Source organism: Acanthopagrus latus, chromosome 3 (genome assembly GCF_904848185.1).
Source record: "Acanthopagrus latus isolate v.2019 chromosome 3, fAcaLat1.1, whole genome shotgun sequence".
NCBI lineage: Eukaryota > Metazoa > Chordata > Actinopteri > Spariformes > Sparidae > Acanthopagrus > Acanthopagrus latus.
This window is the reverse complement of record NC_051041.1, coordinates 24,882,149-24,904,331: the sequence shown is the minus strand read 5'-3', so window position 1 is coordinate 24,904,331 and position 22,183 is coordinate 24,882,149. Positions and strand designations below refer to the sequence as shown.

The 22,183-nt window shown below is 40.5% G+C and overlaps 1 protein-coding gene across 1 annotated transcript; it reads left to right on the top strand.

The window, feature by feature from the left end:
• Positions 1 to 1,331: 1,331 nt before the first annotated feature.
• pdik1l (PDLIM1 interacting kinase 1 like) lies at positions 1,332 to 22,122 on the top strand. The gene is made up of 3 exons (XM_037093020.1): positions 1,332 to 1,478; positions 4,845 to 5,140; positions 15,707 to 22,122. Exons 2-3 carry the CDS (start codon positions 4,856 to 4,858, stop codon positions 16,445 to 16,447), a joined length of 1,026 nt encoding a protein of 341 aa, XP_036948915.1. The 5' UTR covers positions 1,332 to 1,478; positions 4,845 to 4,855; the 3' UTR covers positions 16,448 to 22,122.
• The last annotated feature ends 61 nt before the right edge of the window (positions 22,123 to 22,183 follow it).

Below are 22,183 nucleotides of genomic sequence, written 5' to 3'. Positions count from 1 at the left end.
AAGAGGAAAGGAGAGAGGACAGTTTCTTGTGGGGCCCCAGTGTTGCTGACCAATGCATCTGACACAGTGCTGCAAGCGTGTACTGTGGTCGGCCAGTGAGGTAATCCACAACCCAGGACACAAGGGGGGGATTCACCAGCATCGCCATCAGCTTGTCACCCAGTAGAGCAGGCCTGATGGAATTGAAAGCACTGGAGAAGTCAAAGAAAGTGATCCCCACAGTGCTCCCTGGCCTGTCCAGGTGGGCGTAGACATGGTTCAGCAGCTAGATGATGGCATCTTCAACTCCAATGCGGGGCTGGTAGGTGAATTGGAGGAGATCCAGGGGCGGCCTGACCATAGGCATGAGCTGAACCAGAGTCTTCATGATATGTGATGTCAGCGCCACCGGTCGGTAGTCCGAGAAACCACTGGACTGCGGCGTCTTTGGCACTGGAACGAGGCAGGACGTCTTCCATAACACAGGAACCCTCTGGAGGCTCAGGCTCAAGTCGAAGATATGATTTTAGCAGTAGTTTGACAAACTACATTTCTCCAAGGGTAGAAATGTAGTTTGTCAAACTACTGCCAGGCTGAATTACATGTAGCTATGTAAATGACTTTGTAGCTACGCTTGCAAAGTAGCTTCCCCAACACTGGTGACAGTGACTGTTTCAGGGGATAGAGGAGGGTGCCCGACTGACTGAAAAAAATATGGCGACTAGTCAAGTTAGCCAGATTTGGCATTGCGTAAGACCGGAAATGCCGCGATTTTCCTTATGGATAAAGTAGTTTATGAATTTCTAACCTTGGGGAAAAAAAAGGTTTGTGAAATTATAACATGATGGGCTAACAAGTAAATGTAAATATAGCCACGTATGTGATAATATTTATCATTAATGGAGTATGTCATTCTGTAAAAAGAAAAGGCCTGGCATCAACATCTGATAGATCCTGCATGATCAGATTCAGTTTAGTGTACTGGGACTTTTACATTACCTGACACAATAATATTTACCACATTCACGATCATTTATTTGCCTGCATGCTATCATTCTATAACATTTTTCTTTGTAAAACAACATTTTCTGAAGTAGTCCTTTATTATTGGAAAGTTGATTATGGCCATTGTGCCGTGATCAATTCATTAATAATACAAGTACAACATAATGAGCTATTTCAAATGCATTTGAAAGGACTGTCAATTTTTGATATCGAAGAAACTGGAATATACTACAATTAATATAGCCATGTTCGTATTTCCAGGTACTGGCTGTTCTATTGTTCTTCGCAAGCGGAGCTTTATTTTGAAATGTACAGCAGGAAGTCATGTAATTTGGACACCTCTGCGCAGCACTGCACAGCAGCTGCACGCTCTCACGTCCAGTGTTTGACAAAACCTCCTTGGTTTGACTGTGCGAGCAGAACGTGTGCGGCGGTAATGGCTGCCAGGGAGAGTGAGGAAGACAACAAATGAACCCCTGAGAAACGATTCAAAGGTGAGACTGAAAACATGACAACCTGCAGCAGACCAGCTGCAGCCTTTTCTACATTTAGACCATTGTCTTGTCCGCTGTGGCTACTTGTCTACTTGGCTCGCAGGTGTGTAGCCTCTGTGTTGTGAGGAATCTTGAATTTCTGGATGGCACACGCACATACAACACACACAAGACAATAAACTGTCAGTACCTTGTGCTCGTCACGCACGCCTCCCCTATGCCCCAGCAATCTTACGATTTTAGAGCAGCAGACTTGTTTGAGGTTTGAATTATATAACCTAGATGCAGACATCCATTTCGATTGTGCTGGCGAGAGCTGGACTCTTTGTTAGCTGGTGTTAACGTGATTAAGCTAACGTTAGCTAACCAACAACATCGTTAGCTGACGGTGGCCAGGCCACATAGCTATTAGCCTGTTAGCCAATCAGGCAAGTGGATATCTAATTAGCCCGTTAGCATGCTGGCTATCATTCTTTCTGTCAAAGAGACTTTCACTTGAGACTCATCGCGGGTGTATCTTTATCTAACAATGTCAAATGAAGTTTTATCATATGTTCACAAAATGGCCAAATACAGACAGGTGTTGGAGTGAGTTTGAATACTGTCACTGACTTGTCCAGTTGTCTTGAGTATGGTAACGTAAGGGTTACATAAATAATTTGAGTTTTGTTGCAGAGCTAGCTAACTGTTTGTGGGTTTGGTATACAGCTTAACTTAGTTTTGGCCCATGTTAATAGTTTCTTCTTGAAAACAAGAGTTAACTTCTTAAAGCAATGTAACTTCAGAGGTCCGCTGAGTAAACTCCTCAATATTTGAACTTAAAATTCAATACAACCAGCCGCAAATCATACGTCCCATAACCATATATTATGTCAGTGAACTGGCCAGACCAACCCATGGATATGTTGGTTTTTATTAGGAATCCACAATGTGAATCTTATTCTGATGACTGATAATTACCTGCCTCTTGTAACTGATAACCCAAAAAATAAATGGGTAATTTTTTGTACATGTTTCTCAAAATGTGTGGTTTTATGTGCACCTGAAGGTATAAAAGCTTATATTTTCTGTCCCATAAAGGCATTGAGAAGTTAATACAAATGACAGGTCTGATTTGATAGATACTGTCAAAGCATTTATTCATTTATTCTAAAGTCTAATTTTCAAAAGTCATACTTTTTCTTTGTTTTATGAGTAATAGTGATGCCACCATCTTATGCCATCAAACTGATCAGACTCACTGGACTAATGTCAGAAATCCATCTATCTGTGGTAAAACCTGTGTTGCTTATTTTGTTATCAATCAGGTTACGAATGTGTTGACCACATCAGAGAATTAACAGTGGCTTGAGAGAGAATACTTGGGTTCTGGTTGTGCCATTAGCTGGTGAAATCCTGGGTCTTTGACTGCAGAAAAAGGCTGGTCATCAAGTGCAACACATTTTGTGATTTATGTCAGTACTTGCTTAGGTCTTTCGAGTTATATTTAGGAAACTTCCAGCAGTTTTTAAATGCCTGTTAAATAGGCACATGCCTTTTTATAGTGTGGAAAAGATAACTGGTGCTGCTTCGTATTCCTTCCTTTTTCAGTGGTTTTGTTTGTTAAAAAAATAAAACAAGCAATTGAGAATTATAACCTGCTCACTAAATGATGAATTTATTAGTCATTATAATGACTGACATGTAATTAGTTGATTTAGAAATTAGTCATTAGTTGTAGCCCATAAAGCCTTTTAAAGATGTCTAACCATAATCTTTTCACATTTACTCTTTACTAAACTGACCTGATTATGAACAATATCAATAGGTGCTGCTCAGTTGCTATTTTCTGGTCTGGCAGGTATATCTGGATTTTGTTATAATAATAAGGATGAGTAAAGCTGATGGTATCATTTGACCTCTTCTGGTGAAATGTGACTTTGCCACACTTATGATTTTTAAAGTGCCATGATGCTCATATGCAGGGGATTGCAGTCACAACACCCTGACAAGGTAACATAAAAACCATGTAGCAGATACCAGTTGGTGAAACTTTTTGTCACTTGAACACATTGGCATAGTTTTGTGACTCTAATCAGGGTTTCCGCAGGGTCTTAAAACGTCTAAAATTTGACAATCTCAATTTTAGGCCATAAAAAGACTTAGATACATCCATATTTTGCAAATAGGTCTTAAATTACATTTAGTTAGGTCTGCAAGAGGACCTTCAACTTGGGAAACTTGGTGTCATAGCACTGGTGTCTCCCAAAATTGGAAAAACACAAAGTCCCCAGCGAAGTCACGCTATCACACACTTCTGTACGCCTTTGTCACCAGTTCCCGGTCCAAGTTCATCCACTTCTGCTGGACCCGAACTCCGCGCCGCCTCTGCAGTCTTGCTGTCAAACGACATTCAAACCATCTTTGACTCAACTTTGATGCTGAAAGCGGAGGTGCTTTGGATTTTGAACAGCGTTGCTAAACATTTTGGCAAAAAATTTGGATGTAAAAAAGTTGTACCCCTTTCTCCTCCAGTTTGATGTGAGGGGAGGAATGTGACAGCCCCTCCTGTCCTTTCCTTTCCTGCAATTTCTCATCTTCCACTGTTGAACAAACTGAGCGGAACTACACACACGCACAAACACACACACACACACACACACACACACCAGGGTTATTATAGTTAAGTAAATTAGATTCCCAGATAAAAACTAAACTAAAAGTAATTAATCACTTGTTAAACTAATTAAAACTAAGTTGAATATAAAAAACATACTGAAAAACTGATAATTTAAAAACTATAATAACCCTGACACCACACTCACTCACTACATTCTTCCATTGTTTGAGTTACTCTGTGAATGGCAATACATTTCAGCTCAACCTTTTAGGTCCAGAGACACCCATGTGAAAACTTAAAAGAGATTATCAGGGTTTATTGGGTAGTTTGATATCAGGCTAGAAAAGTTGTCTTAAATTTCAAGAGAAAATTTGTGGCTGAGAAAATAAGGGAATTGATTTTGTGGCTGGGGAAAGAAGTCAGAACACATGATCAAAAAGGTAGCAAAAGGAAAATAATCCTACCTCTCAAAGGCTGATTTCTGGTATATAGGTGCTAGGGATTCTAGACCAGGGTGAAATACCAAATGCAGTCAGTAATTTTAAACCAGATCTTGTTTGGCTTTTGTGTCCACACACCTGTCCTTTCTCATCCTTTTTTGTGTTTTTTTTAGTGTGCAAGTGACACAAAAATACACAGTGAGTGAGACACAGTTCTCAGTTAGGGGCCACTGTGTTCCTGGTGAAAAAAGTTAGTCGGGAGCCCTGCAGTGGTTATTGAAGCAACAAACTATTTTTCTTAACCAACCCTGCGTTCTTTGCCCACAGTGAGGACTAGGATGGTAAGCAGTCAGCCGAAGTACGAGCTGATCCAGGAGGTGGGGCGCGGCAGTTACGGCGTTGTCTATGAGGCAGTAGTGAAGCGCACTGGAGCCCGGGTGGCAGTGAAGAAGATCCGCTGCCACTCTCCGGAGAATGTGGAGCTGGCCCTGCGGGAGTTCTGGGCCCTCAGCAGCATCCAAAGCCAGCACCCAAACGTCATCCATCTGGAGGAGTGTATCCTGCAGCGTGACCAGCTGGCCCAGAGGATGAACCACGGCTCCAGCTCCCCGCTTTACCTGGAGGTGAGGTTACAGAGTTCACTGGAGCAGGGTTAGGGCAGTACATTGTAATTTAACAGTAATTCTGCACTGATGGTGCCTTCATATCAAAATATAAAGACTATAGACATAAGCTTTAAAATCCTGTTGTTAACACCACGGATCGAAGTGGATCTTGATTACTTCATTTATGAGATCAGACGACTTGCTGAACGTTAACTTTTTGTAACGTTTCATTGCTGTAAGTGCATACCCAACGCTTCCTGCAGCTTCTTCAGAGTAAAAGCCTACCAGGAAAGACCATTGATTATGACCTGACTCACTAATTGTGAATTGTTTGCAAGAAATATCACTGGGGGTAGCTTGGCTTAGGCTATACATGCTTGAACTGAGGGTTGAAGCTATTGGACTGGTACTTTTCAACATTTTTTGCTTTTTTAAATAGAAGTTAGTGGTTGTTTAATGTGTGGGCTGAAGCCTTATGAAGATATCTTCGTGCAAACTGTGGCGGCTGCACCTCTTATCCCCATTACTTTTTTCTTCAGGAAACGAAGAGAATATTTGGATAGATGCTTTCAAGCAAATGACTATCAGAGTTAGTCCTACATGCCGGATTAAAGTATATCTCCATCAATATTATGGCCCTTGGCGCTTAGAATTTTCAGTTGAAACTTCAATAATAGACTCTATGATTGTGCCATTGCTTTGCAACTATATGTTGCAGCTTTTTAGTGTCTGACGATATGGGTCCCATCACCACCCCCCTGGTGGATGTACTGACAACTGTGACTGAATTAAATTGATACAAGTAAACTTGATGATTTTCAGGCAGGTTCTGGAGGTATGAAGGTTGCGTTAAACTGTCCTTTTTCCTGCAAAATTCTTTCATCTATTATTACCTATCATTTTATTATTTTTTAAATTAATGGGAGACTGTCTATTTAATAGCATTTAATTAAAATAGAATAACTCAATCATAGTAACATATAACCTACAGGATAAACTTACACAGCATCATCAGATGCAGCACGAGAGATTCCTGCAGAGGTGATCGTCAGTCATTCTTCCATCTTTGCATCGAACAGATTACTTTGCATTGCTGTTGTAATTTTGTTGTCAACCTGCACTCCTCTCTGCTACCACACGGAAGGTTAGTGGCAGCTGCTGTCACTATCCGAGCTTCCTCTCGCTACAGAGTTACAAAATCGGTCCTGCAAGCACTCATTTCAGCAGGAGAAATCCTGCAGCATGTGCTCCTTCTGCTCTGGTGCATGGCTGCAGCCCTCTGCTGTAACCTGTAATGATCACAGACAAGCTCAAGTACTCCAGTCTATAGCTTTTCAACACACTGTCAGTACCCATATTGCAAGGGGGGGTCTGCTATAGGTGTTCTACATGTGGTTACTGACAGTTTTGAGATTGAAATACTTGCATACTCAAGATCACCCTCAGTTTGCTCATATGTCGAAATGATCGACAGACTTCAAATTCTTCCGTCATTATTGAAGAAATTCAACCATTAACACAAAAGAAAATTTGTTACAGCAACCTCTGGTATGAGGAGCATATTTACTCTGTGATTGACTTTGGATTGGCATGAATACAGTTCATAATGCAGCCCTCTGGACAAGTGAAGATCGAGTGGTGCCACAAGGCAGTAGCATGAAAAATTGGAGAAATGGTAGTTGGATTTTATTTGGACACATATTTGTTATTTTTCCATCCCTGGACTCGGGCTGCACCACAATGGGGGGGGGATTCACGGCGGTATAAATGAGGACTAATTGTCTAAGCAAACGGTGCTTACCTGTCATTGCAGTACTGGCTGGTTGTCTTATTTAATCTGATGTAATTAGACATGGGTTATAAATTGGCCATTGGTCACACTACTAGACTTCAAGGGTCAGTGTCCTGCCTGTTTTCTTTCTAGTCTGATAGATAAAAACATTTGCATAGATACAAAGTGGTTGTGGCTCAGGGAGGAAAGGCACACTGTCAGTAACTAGGTAATTACAGTAGATGACTGCCATACTGGCCAGAGATTTGTAGCGACTTGTGCAAATTGCTCCGTCAGGATTGGTGCGTTGTTCCAGGTGCCGCTCCACTCAGAATCCCTCAGGCCAAGAAGGGGGAGGAGCACCAATAGGCAGGCAGACACACACACACAGACACACAAAACGGAGGCAGAGCTTGGTGACGACCATAACAGGTGGGTAAAAATATCAATTCATCAGTGCATTGCAATATATTTTTTCCCAATTCAATACCGATTCAGAAAATACTCTGAATAGCGGGTAGCCGATGGCTGACGCACCGCTCTTTCGGAGACTGTAAACTCCCAGCGCAGCCGGTCTCGCCCTGTGCCTGCTGTTAGCACTCTCCTCCAAGGAGAGAGGGGGGTACAGTGTCAATGTTTTAGCCCCTCGCGTCTAGCCAGAGGACGGAGGGACGGCGGTTATGTCGATCTTTATGTCAGACAAAAATGTACCACGCAGTCCCAGAAAAAATGGCATCATCTCAGCATAACTATGGTTGCACTATTTTATATCTAAACACATTATGTGCCTTTGTTTACATTTAAATTCGAACTAGAACTTCGTAGAGGAAATATTTATGATTTAAGATTACTTTTTTGAATTTAAAAATTATCAACAGATGAATTGTTGTTTATTACTACTTAATGCTGAATTGATATTGAAGCATTTAAATCAATATTGAATCAAATTAACAGTGAATTGAATTGCAACCTAAAGAATCAAAATCAAGTTGTGAGATTCTGAACAATACCAAGCCCTAAATTACAGTGAACAGAAATACATGGTTTGGATAAGTGCGTAACCTCATCCAAAATGTAACCAAAACAAACTTGTCCTCCTGCTGCTGTCCAGGCTGCCAATATATGCTGTAGGTAAACACTGAATAGATCAAACAGTAATAAAGTGAAAATATCACTTTGTTGTGGTTGTGGCTCTTGGATATCAGACTTGTACAACATAACGATGTAACATTTTTATAGAATACTGTACATTTTACCATATGAGGCAGCTGGATTCCCAAGATCATGTGATCTAAAAGATTTGCTTGTGCCCAAACACTATAACCAATCAGCATCCGATGAGGAACAATGTGCAGCTCTGTGATGGACAGATCATTAGTCCAGTCGCCTACAAGGCATTTTTTTTTATGTCTGCCCTTTTCCAAACAGTTGCTAGATGTGAAAGTTAACAGGAATTTCAGTCGTTAGTTTGACTGATGGGCCTTGCCCCTAACAGTTAATCTATTATTTCATCATCTGCCCCAGTGACTTACACTACTTTAGATTGTTGCATGCTGATTTTGTTAATATCTTCAGACTGAGTATTTGCTGGCAAGATGTAGGACCAATCATTCCTCATCATTCCTGACCAGAAGTCACAGAGATGACAAAGATGACAGATTTCAGATGAGGGAGACAAGAGCCAGGACAGGAGTCCAGATATGATTGACATTTTAGCAGGTAGTTGAAAGACAGTTGTTGGTTGGTCACATGTCCCTGTCTCAAAATAGACACTGTATATAACACTATAATTTTTGCTGAAATGGAAGCCTGTTTTGATTTGCAAGTATTATCCCAAGATATATTCTAGATTATTAAAGGAATGTCTATTTCTCAATCCACTACCAACCACCGTTGACATATTGTTGTCACAATGCTTCTGGCAAAGATGACATGTCAGATTTTTCTGTGAGAATGTAAAATGAAGTTAAACATAAAGGTCAGTTATTTTTCCTGCATCATAAAATGAGACATCAGCAGCAAGCTAGTTTGTGCGAAGTCCTATTATAGTTATTGGTGTTGGAGACAGACTATCAGCACAAATATTGGCACTTGGAATTAAAAAAAATAAGCATTTAATCTCAGACTTGTATCCCTCTGTGTGCTGCTGATGTGTATTAACAGAAGAGCTGGACATTTCTGGTTGGAACTGTGTTGTCCTTGCCCCGGCACTTGCATGAATGTGTTGTCAGGTTGAGGGGGGAGTGGGGGGACTCCCCTTCCCAGTCAACCTGTCTACAGCCTGTCATGTTGCAGTGCCTCCCTGTTGTCTGACGGCGGGAACACAGGCACTCCCGGTGCCTGATTATAGTCTCTCAGCGGCATGCAGCCTATTGTCAGACTATCCATTCGTTTTTTTTCTGCAGCGCTAGCATTGGACACATTCCCAGAATCCCTTTATCCCAGCTCCTATTTTATTGCTCTGTAATGTTCCAGTACGTGCTTACAGAAGAACAAATGATAATAGGGCAGAATTATCTGACTGCGCCAACTGTGGGATAATTTGCATCAATTCTTTTTGGGTAGTGGATTCTTTGGCTAGTGGCATGTCAGACAATTTGCAGCTGTTTGTTTACAGCAGGGTTTCCACTAGGGTTTCCACATGAAATTACCTGCTACACACATTCAGTAGTATTTGAAAGTATTTATGTTGCACATATGTATATATTTTCCCTGTATGTATATTATAATTGATCATTTTTCACTGGTTTGAGTTAGAGCTGCGTGATATTACGATATATATCATAGTGTGGTATAAAAATGATATAAGGATATAACCAGTGTTGCCACAGTTACCTTGAAAAAGTTATCTGATCACTGATTACTCCTAAAAAGTAACTTAGGAGCTGTCCACACCAGCCTGGTCAATTTTGCAACTTTTAAGTTATGTTCCTGGTATTACTGTTCTGTCTACATGCAACTGTGCTTTTGGAACACTGAAACCGTGGTCTTTTGAAACCGGGGCCCAGGGCGAGGTTTTCAGCCTATTTGGGTTTCAGCAGTTGCGTGTGGATATGGCAACCGCAAATATTTCCGTTGCTTTCGTCAGAGCTGAGCATGTGCCTTTGTAAATATTGCGCGCGCAGCAATGTAAACACAGAGTAATGACAGTTAGAAGGTGGTTAGAGGTTGTTAACGATCGAGAACTAACCCAAGTTAACCAGCTCGATCCAGACAAATGATTCCCCTTTGTGAGTTGCCACTGTTGTTTATGTTTTGGTATTTGCCGTGCTTTCCCACTCTGGTTTTAAACTATTTTGATTGGTTAAATTAGCCTTCCCGTTTTACGTTACATCGCCACCTATTGCTGTGGCATATGTATTACATGTACATTGCATCATTTGGTGGCGGATTTACGGTTGCATGTGTACAGAGTTATTTTTATTACACCCCTCGTGTGGATGCATTTTTTTTATTTAGCAAAACCTCGGTTGCAAGATTAACCGGGCTGGTTTGGACAAGGCCTCAGTTACTTTACTGATTATTTGTTTTTAAAAGTAACTAGGTTAGATTACAAATTACTTTATTAGTTACTTTCAGCAGGTGCCGAACCCCCCCACCTCAACATAAACATTCAGCGTGGCCTTCAGATTTCTCTCCATCTCTGCATACTCCTTCTTCAGGTAGGAAGAAAAAGATGTTCTGTGAGGCAGCACAGCATTGATAGTAGTGGGATCTTGTTTGTTATGGCATGAAAGAAGGGTGAATCAACCGTGTTTAAGGGCAGCATTTACTCTACAACATACCACGCAACCAACTAATTCTAACCCTTGTCGCCAGCACAGAGTGTACAACGAACCTGAATATTCTCATCTTTAGCTGACACAAACTCAAAATACTGACTGTATTTCTAGCTAGAAAATGCACAGCGTTTGTATCGGTGTGTGGTGTAACAGGTGAGTTGTCCTCATGCTGAAAACATGACGCGACGTAACTCCCCGACACGCAAGAATAAAGCAAAAATATATATATTTTTTAAGGAAAATGACGAAAATAATAGTAATGCACAATGACTTTAGTTACGTAACAAAAGGAGACATTTTCATAGGCCGACCTCTTCTGTGTGGTTATAGGAGATATCCGAGAGGGGGGCGTTCATCCCCGAGGTGAAGTTCGGTGTGTCCAGTGGTAAGATAGCAGTGTTTTGCAATGTCGTCACTCAGAGCTAGACACACAAATTGCTCTGTTGTTGGTTGTAAAAATCCACATAAGTCTCTCTCTCTCTCTCTCTCTCTCTCTCTCTCTGTCTCTCTCTCTCTCTCTCTCTCTCATATCCACCATAACATTAGCGCTTGGTACCACTCGCGTTGGAGGCATGAGGGGAAGTGTTGCAGGCAAGGCTCTCCAAGTAGGCGTTGACAGATGGCGCTCATTAGCATTTAAAGGTACAGGCACAGAAACAGCCTGCTCTCAGTAGAGCTCACTTTATTGACTTTTTCAGTTTCTAATAACCAAATGGAAGAAGGAAGCCTCTTCTAAAGATGATGCGCAAGAAAGGCTGTAAACAGTCTGCTAAGGACATGGATTGCTGGAACCTCCTGGGATCCTGTGATCTGATGAGACAAAGATGAACTTATTTGGTTCAGATGGCGGCAACTGGGTGAGGAGTACCAAGACAAGTGTGTCTTGCCTACAGGCAAACATGGTGGTGGGATCGTCTTGGTCTAGGGCTTCATGAGTGCAGATTTCTCCAAGAGGTTGAATTACACCATCATTTATACTTTTTTGAAATAAGCCACTGTTTTGTATTTTTCACTAGCTATAATATCAGATTGAAGGTTTTATTACATCAGGAGATGTTTGTAAGTGTTCAATTTTTTTTTTTTTTTTGGCCGGGGAGGGGTCTGTCTGATTCCTATTGAGCCCTTTTTTCATTGGGTTCTGGAAATTTGCAAGTTACAGCTTGAAATGGCTTGGTTTGTTGCATGTAAGTGATGTTCAGTATTTCTTGACAAAATATGAATCTCAGTTTCTTAGCACAACGCACATATTTTTAAAAATAATTTCTGACATCAACAACTCAGCCTAACTAAAACAAACAAAAAAAAAAAACTAGGCCGTTTTGGAACAGCACTGCTCACTTACAAGTATTTTGCTATCCGTTTTGCAGTAATACTGTTTCATGTGGTATTATTGCAGATTTACTGTGCTGTTTCAATGCAACTTATTATATCAAAAATGAGCTCAAATGGTTTAAAATGGTGAAATACTGTACGTGCATTGAGCTAAGGAACTAAAATTAATGTTTTATCCAGAGACACAGAACAGGATGACAAGCAAGGAATTACAAGCTGTAACTTGCACATTTCTGGAACGCAATGAAAAACAGGCTCCATAGTAACATGGATAACCTTGAAGTCAAAACAGTCCGAATATCTACAGATGAAATAAAACCATTTAATTGATATTACAACCAATGAAAATGTGCTTGATTAATTTTACCTAAGTCATGGAACGTTTCTGAATATTGTATGTATTGTCTGGGATGCTTCTAGGAAGTAGGAGGGCCCCATTTCTAGTAAACGTATTATATGGTGTCAGGTTAGTGCACAGACTTGTATAATCATAGATACCAATTCGAGCATTTTAGTCAGTGATGGAAGTACGGTGGGGTCAATGAACAATGCCATCGTCAGTATTATTTTATTTTCCCAACAACCCAATTTTTAAATTTATCTATTTTAATTGCTGTCGCCGGTTACTTACCAGCCCACACTTTGTGTTCTCTGATGCTTCATCTTTGGCTGACAAACCAGCTGCATTCATCTCTTGGATTTTGATTGACGTTCTAAGTGTTGTCATGGATAACACTTAGAACGTCAACTCCTTTCATTGACCTTTATGTGCATTAAGTCAGCAAATGGTTGCTCTGGCTTGTTGTTTTCAGTGTAAACAACATTATTGGTGGTCTGAGCAGTGCAGATTTAGTGGCCTTTAGGACATATTGCTGGGCCTCCAGAACAACGTAGAGCTAGGTGACCATCACCGTACACTACATTAATGATGACTGGGAAATTGAAAATCCCTTCCTTCCAGTGTTTCCCCTAGGATGGAGTTGTAGCAGTGGAGGTGAATGTTTGCCCGCTTTCAAAGCACAAAGTGCACCCTGCCGGGAGGTTTCTATGTGTCTGTCGGCCCCAGAGGGGCTCTTCAGGCTTAAGTACATTTGTGCACAGTAATGAGCAGGGGAAATGTCTGTCTAGTTTACATATGAGGTGTCTCAAGCTTTAGGAAAATACACCTTTATTGAACACAATAAAAGTATAATCTTTAAAACAATTATTGGCAATAATTTAACAAATATATTGATAACCATCCATATACAGTAAAATCACATAACACAAATACTAGAACAATCCAACAGGTCTGTGCCTCTAAGAATAAATCTGTCAGTAATTTCAGATTGACAGCTCTCGCACGCCACAGTGGCACTCGCGCATGGTAATTAGAGATAGACCGATATGGTTTTTTCAGGGTCAATACCGATACTGATTATTAGTAGTCAAGGAGGCCGATAACCGATATTTGGAGCCGATATTCATTTGCAGTAAAAGGGAAAATATTGGTGTCAACATTTTGAATAATACAAACTCCAAGACTTTGAGTGTTTTTACACATAGACTTAAGTCTATCCATCTGCAATAAGGGTTTGAAAAAAGAGAGAGACTTAAAAGTGGGGCCACATGCTGACATATGCTCAACTCATCATGGTTAATTTACTACAGCATTTGGGAAGCCTGTAGTTGATTTTGTTATGTAAATTTATTTTTATTTTACCAACATGTGATAGCAGGGAAACTGTCATTCAAATCTAGGCTGCTACATTACTAATGATGAATGTAACTATAGCTGAAAAAATAGTACAATGATGATAGAGACTATTCATCCCCGAACACCATGTAGTTCATGTAGGCTTTATGATGCAGTTGCATAATGTTTAAAGTTTTGAACAGCAATATTCTGCTCCTCTTCTTCAAGAAACTGTCCAAGACAGCTTCAGGACACACAACATGACAATATGTCATTTTCTGCTGCATGGAATCTCTCAGTCAACACAGAAAAAGATCAAGTAAAATAACTTGGTAGTTAAACAGCCATTATTGCCCTACAGTTTTCTTTCAGAAGGTGCTTTGCTGTCAGTTTCTGCAGCTTCTCATGTGGCTTACACACACACGCGCTATTCTCTAGCCATCCCCTCAACGTGCTCCACACTCAGCCTCAGTCTGCCGCTGCTAGGTGCATATAGAGGAAACACTGCCTTCAAACTCACCCCATCTATGAAGCTCACATTTGGCAAAAGTGCTGAGGGAAGTAGTCGTAGATTGCACACTGCAAAAAAAGAGTCACTAGATGGCAGGTGTCCTCTATGACTTATTTTCTTTTGTTTACACTTACAGTTACTGATAAAACAAGTTATTGTTGCATTTATATTGTTAACACCTTGTTTAAATTTGACAATAATATCTTAGTATGGTACATTGCAAACAGATAATGGAGATTATATCACTCATGTAGACCATTATTTGAAATAAGAATTCAAAAAACTGTTTCCATGGCATGAAACCAATGATCCTAGACTAGTCTAATAATGGCATAGCCATTATCGCTAAAAGGCAAAAGAAAGAAATAGAAAATCAAATTGTAGCCCTAAAATCAGGGATTTGGATAATCGTGATACGCCTAGTGATGACGAGATTAAACCACAGTTCTGCAGTGCGAGGAGACAGAGGCAGTGTGTGTTTCTGACTGTGGTTACAGGCTGGTTGATTCAGCGGTACCGTGGTGGAGTTTCACTGGCACCCCTGGATTGAAAACACAAACTGTCAATGTTGCCAGGCTGCTGTCACTGTTGCAGCAGCTCCCTATCTAAAAGCACCTTTACCATTCAGCTAGAGTTTATCTGCTGTCAGTGACACTTCAGCAGCCATTTTGGGCTAAATTCACCTAAACTTTGACGATTTTAGTTCCTGTCAGTGCTTGAACTTTATCTGACTCTCTTGAACTTCTTCCATCTCCTGAATTTCTTCCATTTTAACTGCAATTTCACATTTTTGCATTAATTCAGCCATTTAAAATTTGACATTTGATTAACTTATTCTACTGCCACTACTTTAACAAACCTGAAGCTTTTCTGTGTTTAATAGAAATCATAATTTAGCAAATTTCAGAAGCACATCCCATTTAATCTTAATTTTATGTGAGATTGATGAAGCCTTAGAAGTTTGTTGTCCACTGTCGAAAAGAGAGACTAAATGAACTCACCTCCTGCAGCAGGCATAAAAGATGAGACCTCTCGCACTGATTTTGATGGGAAAAAAAAGGCCCACAAAGGCAACATGTTATGAATACAAAGCCAGAGTAACCTTGCTTGTTTGTTTATGAGCGACATTTTTCCTTTTCACCCTGCAGAGCTGTTACCCACTGTGTCAATAATCATGTAAGCGAGACCTCACCTTAGTGATATAATTGTTTTGGTTGTGCTTACTGCAACCATGTCTGTTGGGGTTTGAGGTAAATGTGTCGCTTGTTCTATTTCCTTTAAGTACAGATATCAGTTTGTTCAGTGGCTGGTTAAGTACTTTTGGATGTAGCTATTATTTATTTCACGTTTGATCAGCTCAAGTTTTATTTCTGCTAGTGTTAATGGATAATGCGAAAAAATCAAAAAATTCAGATAGTGGCACATCCTTACTTGTGCAGCATGCAGAGGCTGACTGTCCCTCTTCAGTGGTCTATTGTTGACTTAAGTTTTTCTCTTATTGTTTCTACTGTAGTTGGTGGAGACGTCTCTGAAAGGCGAGATCACATTCGACCCGTGCTGTGCCTACTACTTGTGGTTCGTCACGGACTTCTGCGACGGTGGCGACATGAATGCCTACCTGCTGTCCCGTAAACCCAGTCGCAAGACCAACACCAGCTTTATGCTGCAGCTGGGCAGCGCCCTGGCCTTCCTGCACCGCAACCAGATCATACACCGCGACCTCAAACCAGACAACATCCTCATTTCCCAGGCCTGCACGCCGGCTGGTTTGTCTGAGCCAACCCTCAAAGTGGCAGACTTTGGCCTCAGCAAGGTCTGCTCCACCTCTGGTCTCAACCCTGAGGAGCCGGCCAGCGTCAACAAATGCTTCCTGTCCACAGCTTGCGGAACAGACTTCTACATGGCCCCGGAGGTCTGGGAGGGTCACTACACGGCCAAGGCAGATATTTTTGCCTTAGGGGTGATTATCTGGGCCATGGTGGAGCGCATCACCTTTGTGGACGTGGAGACTCAGAAGGAGCTGCTCGGGAGCTATGTGCAGCAGGGCACAGAGATTGTACCCTTGGGGGAGGCCCTGTTGGAGAACCCAAAGATGGAGCTGCTGATCCCCGCCAGGAAGAAGAGCATGAACAGTCACATGAAGCAGCTGATTAGGGAGATGTTGTCGGCCAACCCCCAGGAACGGCCTGACGCCTTTGAACTGGAGCTCAGACTGGTTCGTATCGCCTGCAGAGAGCTGGACTGGGACACGTGATGGATGAATCAACAGCACCACAGACTCAGCTGATCAAGCACATGTGCACATCTCATCAGCTACTTTTAATTAGGTGGTCACATAACAGGGGATTAATTGTTTTTTTTTAAACTAGGGAACAATAATTAGAATAGTCATTGTCTGTATCATGGCTTAAACCATATCCACTGTCCAAGCACATCCAGTCCTCTACTAGTTGTGTCTTTATATTGAAGGGGAGAGGTGTGACACTCACCGCTGCTGCTGCTCCAAACTGCGGCTTAGTCTCAGGCTAATCACATCAAAGCTTCCACTTCCCCTGTAAAGAATCACTTGAGCGTGATGGAAGGGCAAAGTGACCCCAAAAATCCTGGATTCAATTAAAAGTCAAAGTCAAAAAGTTTGTCTACAAATACCATCTTGGACTTGGTGCTAATTGTTACAAAATGCAATATGAGACGTTATCCTGTGATCATTACAGTATACATTCATCCAAAGGGCCAATATTAAAACACAATCACCTCAGAATGTGGAATGTTTTGAAGCATTTGTGGCTTTGACAGAAACTGACTTACCAACTGACATCAGCCTGGTACATGATCACCAGCATGAATATTGTCAAGACTTGATTCTGTTTTGGTATCCAATGCTAATATGCCCTGAATGCTCAGGTAATAAGAAACATTCACCATGATGGTATTTGTAGACAAATTCTCTGCTATAAAGGTTAGTGTTGCTCAGTAGTCTTAGAGGGGAAGATTACCAAACTTTGGTGCTTGAAGATAACTTTTTCTTTCTGAAGGCTGCTTTGTTGGTTGTGTGGGTGGGGTACTTTTTTTTTTTTTTTTTTTTTGATCAGTGAGTGTCCAACCATCAGGTGCTTGTGGTTGGTGTTCTTTTCTCTTCCTGCCATTATATATTTAAAGATAAGTTGATTTGTCAAAGACACACCCCAAACCAGTGTAATAGAATGTATAAGGATCAAGACAGGTCACCTTTATTTGTATAGAGCCTTAAACACACAAAAAAAACATTTTGAATTACAAAGCACCTCATGGCTATCAAGCAAAAGAGCCATTAGGATAATTCTGGTTTACTGTAATGCAATGTGGTTCTTATTTTCCATCATTCATGTTGGTAATAATAACACTGTACTCACCAAGTTAATAGACTGCTCAAGAAATGTACCACCCCATTTTTTAGGTAATTTCTTAAATATTTGACTCTGGGTTACTAGTTAGTTGTTTTGGGCTTTTGGCTATGCTGAGATTTGACACATCCATACAGTTAACTGAGAGAAGACTCCATTAGAAAAATAATCATTAGTTGTAGCCCTAAAACATACACAATGTTGTTCAGATGTTCAAAATAGCTCTTATGTTGGTAGTACATACAGTCTAACCCTAACACACCAACAAAGATTGAATTTAAGCTTCACTGTAACTGTGAACAATTATGTCTTATACACAAATACTAACTGCTTATAATCTAATAATCTGGTTGCCTCCAGCAACATCACTCAGTGGCCAAGTTGCATAGTAGGTAATGTAGGCACCAGGTTTTTTAAAAAAAGAATAAGAATACATGGAATATTAAAGGAGATATCGCTGATCATTTGATTTAATCATTTTAAATTGTCCATAATGAATCCAACAGTATTCTTGGAGTGCAATGCTAGACTAGTGAGCTGCTGTCCAAAACCTGGTGCCTACATTACCCACAGTGCAGCTTAGCCACTGGTGACATCACTGGAGACAATTTATTAGCTTCCTCTGGAGCCTCAAAAAGCTTGTTCTCATGGAGTAGTACTCCTAAGACCTATAACCACTGACTTAATTAGTAAAATTGGTGGAGCTAACCTTTAAAGTCAGATATTGGAGCATCTGCGACTGGTGCTACACTGGCCGACATGCATTAGATGTTACCTGAACAAGACTTTTTCAATGGTACTTGGAAACCCTTAAAACACTCTCCTTGGCTAAAAGCATTGCAAGCTTGTTAAGGTTGTAAATGCTGTGGAATTTATAGCCATGGTTCGATGGTACATACTTGACCCAATTTAAAAAAAAAAAATAAATAAAAAAAATAAAAAAAAGAGAGAAATAGTGTTTGAAAAGTAATGTGCTAACTTGTGGATAGGGCTCCACAATATTACCAGTAATATCTGCGACATTTGGATTTTCTACTATGTGGAATTGACAACAGATAACTTTAATAGATTAATAGTAGATGGAAGTCATCATGGCTACAACCACTGAGTGGCAGAAAGATGCAACATTGTTGATATTAATCAGTATTTGTAATTTGTAATTGAGTTGTTGATGCTGAAACATTAAATTGTGGAGCCATACTCTTGGCCTTAGATATATCATAATCCTTTGCACTGCTGTGTGTAATAGTTGAAAGAGAAAAGGTTTTTCTTTATTATTGTTATTATGATTTAATTAGTCTATAAAATGTTGAAATGTTGTGCAAAATCACAATTTCCTAGAGCCTGAAAATGAATGTCTTCAAACCACTTTAATCCAACAGTCCAAAACCTAAAGGCTATTTGTTTTGTATCATAAATGACAAAGAAACTGTAAATTCTTACTTTTAAAAAGCTGGAGCCAGCAAATGTGTGATGTTTTTGCTTTAAAAAAGGACTAAAATGAAAAGCAATTATCAAAATATTTGGCAACTTATTTTCTTCAGATTGACTAATTGTTGGATCTGTAGTCATAAATGTTAATTACAATTTACAGGTTAGTTCAACTTTGAACTACCAGACCAAGTTGTGCTCACTCAGTTTTTCTTGTTTCTATCTCCAGTAGTTCACCTCCAAATGAAGTGGTTTGGTTAATCTGGATAAACTGTTTGGTTGTTTTCAGCCTGTCTGGTGACATTGGACTTTATTGTAGCAGTGCTGTTGTGTTCCCAGAAATGAGCTGTTATTTTAGTGAGTACAGTGGTGTCAGCCAATAGAAACAATGACCAAACTTAAAAAAAATCAACCCCAAGTTGTAATAAACCAGAATTATCTCTCAACACGAAAGTCTCAATAACCGAGCACAGTACACTAAAGAGGCTGGCCTCCATTCAAAAGTATTTGTGGAGAGACTCCCACAAACAAATCCATTCTTGAGAGAGATCACTGTGTTGCCTAAACATAGATTGAATGATCTGAAGGGTGAGCTGCGTGTATTACACAAGCAGGGACGTGAATATTCACATCGGAGTCCATTTGGACAAGAGACCTGAATGAGTAAAAGGGGCGAGAGATTCAGTGAATCTCACTGAATGCACTTTGATTTTGTTGTTTATATTTATTCCTCATGACTACCTGCTGCATTATATTGAGGAGCTCAGTGAGGCTGGATTCAGTGTGATAACTGTGTCAGTATTTGTTTACCAGACGAATACAATGTCAGCCAACAGTCGACTTGTGTATGCAGTGCCTCTCACCTTCAGGGAAGAAGCGAGAGAAGACACCAGCACACACAATCCTCCACGAGCCAGAGGATCCCTGCCTTTTTTTTCTTCTTTCTCTGATACATAATACTGTTGTGTTTAACTTGATCTCCTCTCGCTGTGTCACTGCTGCTCCATTCCTTTGGCTCTGGATCTTACAGTAATCCCTTTCTTCATGCTTCCGACAGGCTAATTCTAAGCCTATTAAGTTGTTGCAGCACTTGGCAGAGGATCATGCTTGGGACCCCTTTTGCCTTTCAGGTCATACATAATTTGTGCACTTTTACAGGAACCTATAAAACCAAACAATCCTGGCGTCTTCACTGCTCTCAAACTAGCAGAAAATCATATTTTCTCTGACTTGTTGCCAATATTTATCTGCTATATGGCCTTTAATCCTCCCCTTAGCTGCAATAGTTTTATTTCTTGTCATGATGCGATTGAAATTTGCCTTATTTCTGAAACTCACTGTTTTCTTTTTGACACTAGAGTGGCCTCAGTGATATTGCACTCAAACACAGAATTGGCAGATGTGCTTGAGATGCCACCACGTTTCACCAACTCTTAGCATGGTGCTTTGGTATGAAAAGCAATACCACTAATCAGTATTAAAACGCCTGTCTGTACTGCAGGACATCTACGCTGCTTTGGACAATGTTGCTTTGCCTCAAGAATATGGTTTTTGTGGCTTTCTGTTCACGAGCATCAAAGTTTGGACTCATAGTAGGCCACCCATATCCTCGGAGCTCTAAGCTGAGGATGATGGGTCGAGTCATTTCCGGACAGATTTCTTCCTTTAACCTTTCCAGACTAGGAAGGAAGGAGGAAGACAACCGGCTTCCTGTAAAGTTTGAGACGTTTGCCAAACAAATGCTAGGTCTGGGGGTATTAAGAGATTTCACTCTTTGATTTTCTTGTATTAAATTCCTTTGCACATGTGTAAATACTGTATAGGATCAACAGGGGATGAACAAAGGTTGATGTATATTTGACTGGATGTGCTCTGTTTTCAAGAGCCTGAACTTGTTTGACATGTAAATTGCTGTGATGGATTCAATTTTACTTAAGCTCTTAAAACAGCATCAGTTTACTTCAATCATGGAAAAGATGTGATATATTTACAGGTCAATACCATTGGTGTGCTAGTGATAATTGTATGTTTTTCATTGGCCTGTTTGTGATTTTGTGTAAGCAAAGCTGGTATACAACGTGGGTCGTCTTTTCTGTCTGGTACTGGGCTGTTTGCAGATGGAACTCTGGGACATCAGTCAGACATCATCACTTTATTAGCCCTGATCCAGGACCACCATACTGCTTTGCTTTCTTCCGGTACTTGGACATTTCAGTCTAAGTGGCTCATAAAATTTGTTTTGGGAAGAGTATTGAAAATGAGAACTTACTAAATGGACAATATGGCATATTGATATGCCCCCCCTGTGAAATATGGTGGTCTTTGTTATTGTTTTGGAGCAGGGGGTAGTGTGTTGCCTCAGAGCAGCAGCAAGGCAAGACTTGCTCATTATCACACCACTGTAGTCACCGCTGTTTCATGCTGTAACTCTGATGGCATTATTCAACTGTCTAAAACGGTCTACCATTACCAGCGAAGGGAGGCAGATCAACTCATACATCCCAGCCGGATAAGCATCCAATGTATATCCTTGTGGCAGGTGTGACAGGGTTTTTGTCTCCACACCATACGTCTGTAACTAAGCCATGTTCAGCCTCAGAATATTGAAACAAAGATAGACGACTAGCTACATTGAGGAAGCTTGGCTAAGCGTCTTGGAATTTGCATAACTGGGCAGGTTTAATAAGAATGCATTGTATATCGGCCCAAGCCTGCCAGATGGTTGGCAGGCTTTTGAATGAGCGCACACAAAAAAAAAAACCTTACTTCCCAATGCTTCTGTGATATTTTGGCTATTTTGCACCTGAATAAACTAATTTTGCCACCTTAAAGCACGCTTTCTGTAACAAATGTTATGAGCTGCTTTGTGACTGAAGTATCGTAACTTGTAGGAGATACCGATGCAGGACTGTGATACCTAACAAGTGCTGGGTCAGGGCCACACTTAAAAAAAAAATGTCCTGTGGCAGATGTAGAATACACTTGGAAACATGTCTAATAAAATCTGCACTCACAGCCAGGCAAACTTCTGCTCTCACTCTTTTGTATGAACAATTTTTGCTCTTATGTCATTGTATGATATTTTGAAGAGATTAAATGAAGTTTATCAAAAGTGGTGGGGCTTCCTGTCAATCACTGTTGAATTGATGGATTTTTAATAAAAAGAATGGAAACAA

Bases quoted from the DNA above. Each gene is read 5' to 3' on its own strand.
- pdik1l (XM_037093020.1), top strand. From the start codon at position 4,856: ATGGTAAGCAGTCAGCCGAAGTACGAGCTGATCCAGGAGGTGGGGCGC. The intron at 5,141-15,706 runs GTGAGGTTACAG...TTTCTACTGTAG, and splicing joins GCTCCCCGCTTTACCTGGAG to TTGGTGGAGACGTCTCTGAA.